This window comes from Olea europaea, unplaced genomic scaffold (genome assembly GCF_002742605.1).
Source record: "Olea europaea var. sylvestris unplaced genomic scaffold, O_europaea_v1 scaffold25004, whole genome shotgun sequence".
NCBI classification, from domain to species: Eukaryota; Viridiplantae; Streptophyta; class Magnoliopsida; order Lamiales; family Oleaceae; genus Olea; species Olea europaea.
In genome coordinates this window covers 1-1,607 of record NW_019243243.1, presented here as the reverse complement: position 1 = coordinate 1,607, position 1,607 = coordinate 1, and the positions used below count along the sequence as shown (strand labels likewise).

Below are 1,607 nucleotides of genomic sequence, written 5' to 3'. Positions count from 1 at the left end.
TTCACTTTCTCTTAGTTAAGTGAAGACTGTTCAAAAAAGTCGGAGTTTGAGAAGGAAAACTGAACTTTCCAGATAGCAATATGAGATCCTAAGGACTACCATCTATGGAATACTCAAGCAGTTTGTCAGTCTGCTAATTGCTGATGAGTAGCGCTTTACAGAACTCTTTGTATTGCAGAATTTTAAATTTCTGAATGTTTTAAATGAGAATAACCGAATTCACTAGTTGTCACTGAAGTATTGTTTAACTTAGCAGTCTTCACATCTCAATATTGTAGATTGCAGGACATATGTAAACTTGTAAATTATGCTGGGTCAAGCAAACATCTGATTTTGTGTGCCTTTTTCAGGAGATACGATTTCTTGGGGAGTTGAAACATCCAAATATTGTACAATATTATGGGTGTGAAAAAGTATGTTTTCTTTGATATTTAGCTTCCACTGGCCTTTTTTCTTTCTATTACTAGTATTCTTGAGATAATCATGTTGGCCTGGTTGTCGACTTTTACAAATATTGATGGGCAAAATACTAATTTGTGTAGATTGAGGATCGTTTTTGCATATATTTGGAGTATGTTCACCCAGGGTCCATTAACAAGTATATTAGCGAACATTGTGGAGCTATGACAGAAAGCATAGTTCGCAATTTCACTCGTCACATTCTGTCAGGGTTGGCTTACTTGCACAGCAAACAGACAATACACCGGTAAAAGTCTTGCCCGAGGAGGGATTACCTATACTTCCATTTGCATATTGGACTTACTGTATATTACATGTAAAGGCGTTTTCCAGTTATTGATAGAAAAATACAAATAACTGGTACTTTTGGTGCTCGATAGACTTCGTCATTTTGTAGAGTAAAGAGCAGAGTTTGAAATAGCTGATTGATGTATTGGTCTAATTGAACAATTATAAAGTTCCATTTGCATATGAAGTTTTGGTGAATTTTTTATTTAACAGGGACATCAAAGGAGCGAATTTACTTGTTAATGCTTCTGGTGTTGTCAAGCTTGCTGACTTTGGACTGGCAAAACATGTAAGTTTTGAAACTTACTATACCAATATATTATGTGTATATTCTTGTATTTTATTTTTTATTTTTTTTCCCCTGCAATGTAAACCTAGTTAGCACTTCTTCAACTTCTAGCCCTAGTTTCAGTGCATTCCGACCTTTCTGTTTTGATTTTATTGAAGCATAAATTTTTGAAGTCAGTAACACAAAGTCCATTTCAGAATTCAAGGCATGCATGATATATGTATTGTGTAATATTAATATCTTTAAGTAAGTTGCACTTACAATGAGATGAAGTTCTTATAAATGGAATTTCATGCTAAAGGTCCTGGCTTTTTCTCTGAGACTTGGATGATTGATCACCTTAATTTATCTCCTTTGGAGTTATTCCGGCCGTCTTCATATTGAATATACTAATTCTGTTTTCCAATATTTCTTTTCTAGCTCAAGGGAAATGCTATTGATCTTTCATTAAAGGGCACTCCACATTGGATGGCTCCAGAGGTATCTTAGTCGGAGTTCTCTGCTTACCTACTAACTGGCCTTAAATTCCTTATATTTGTTTAAGTAATTATTCTTTTAATTTGTGCAGGTA

The 1,607-nt window shown here is 34.4% G+C and overlaps 1 protein-coding gene across 1 annotated transcript; it reads left to right on the top strand.

Annotated features, from left to right (window-relative positions):
- Positions 1 to 14: 14 nt before the first annotated feature.
- LOC111382446 (mitogen-activated protein kinase kinase kinase 5-like) lies at positions 15 to 1,574 on the top strand. The gene is made up of 4 exons (XM_023006424.1): positions 15 to 413; positions 543 to 706; positions 961 to 1,036; positions 1,457 to 1,574. Exons 2-4 carry the CDS (start codon positions 624 to 626, stop codon positions 1,523 to 1,525), a joined length of 228 nt encoding a protein of 75 aa, XP_022862192.1. The 5' UTR covers positions 15 to 413; positions 543 to 623; the 3' UTR covers positions 1,526 to 1,574.
- The last annotated feature ends 33 nt before the right edge of the window (positions 1,575 to 1,607 follow it).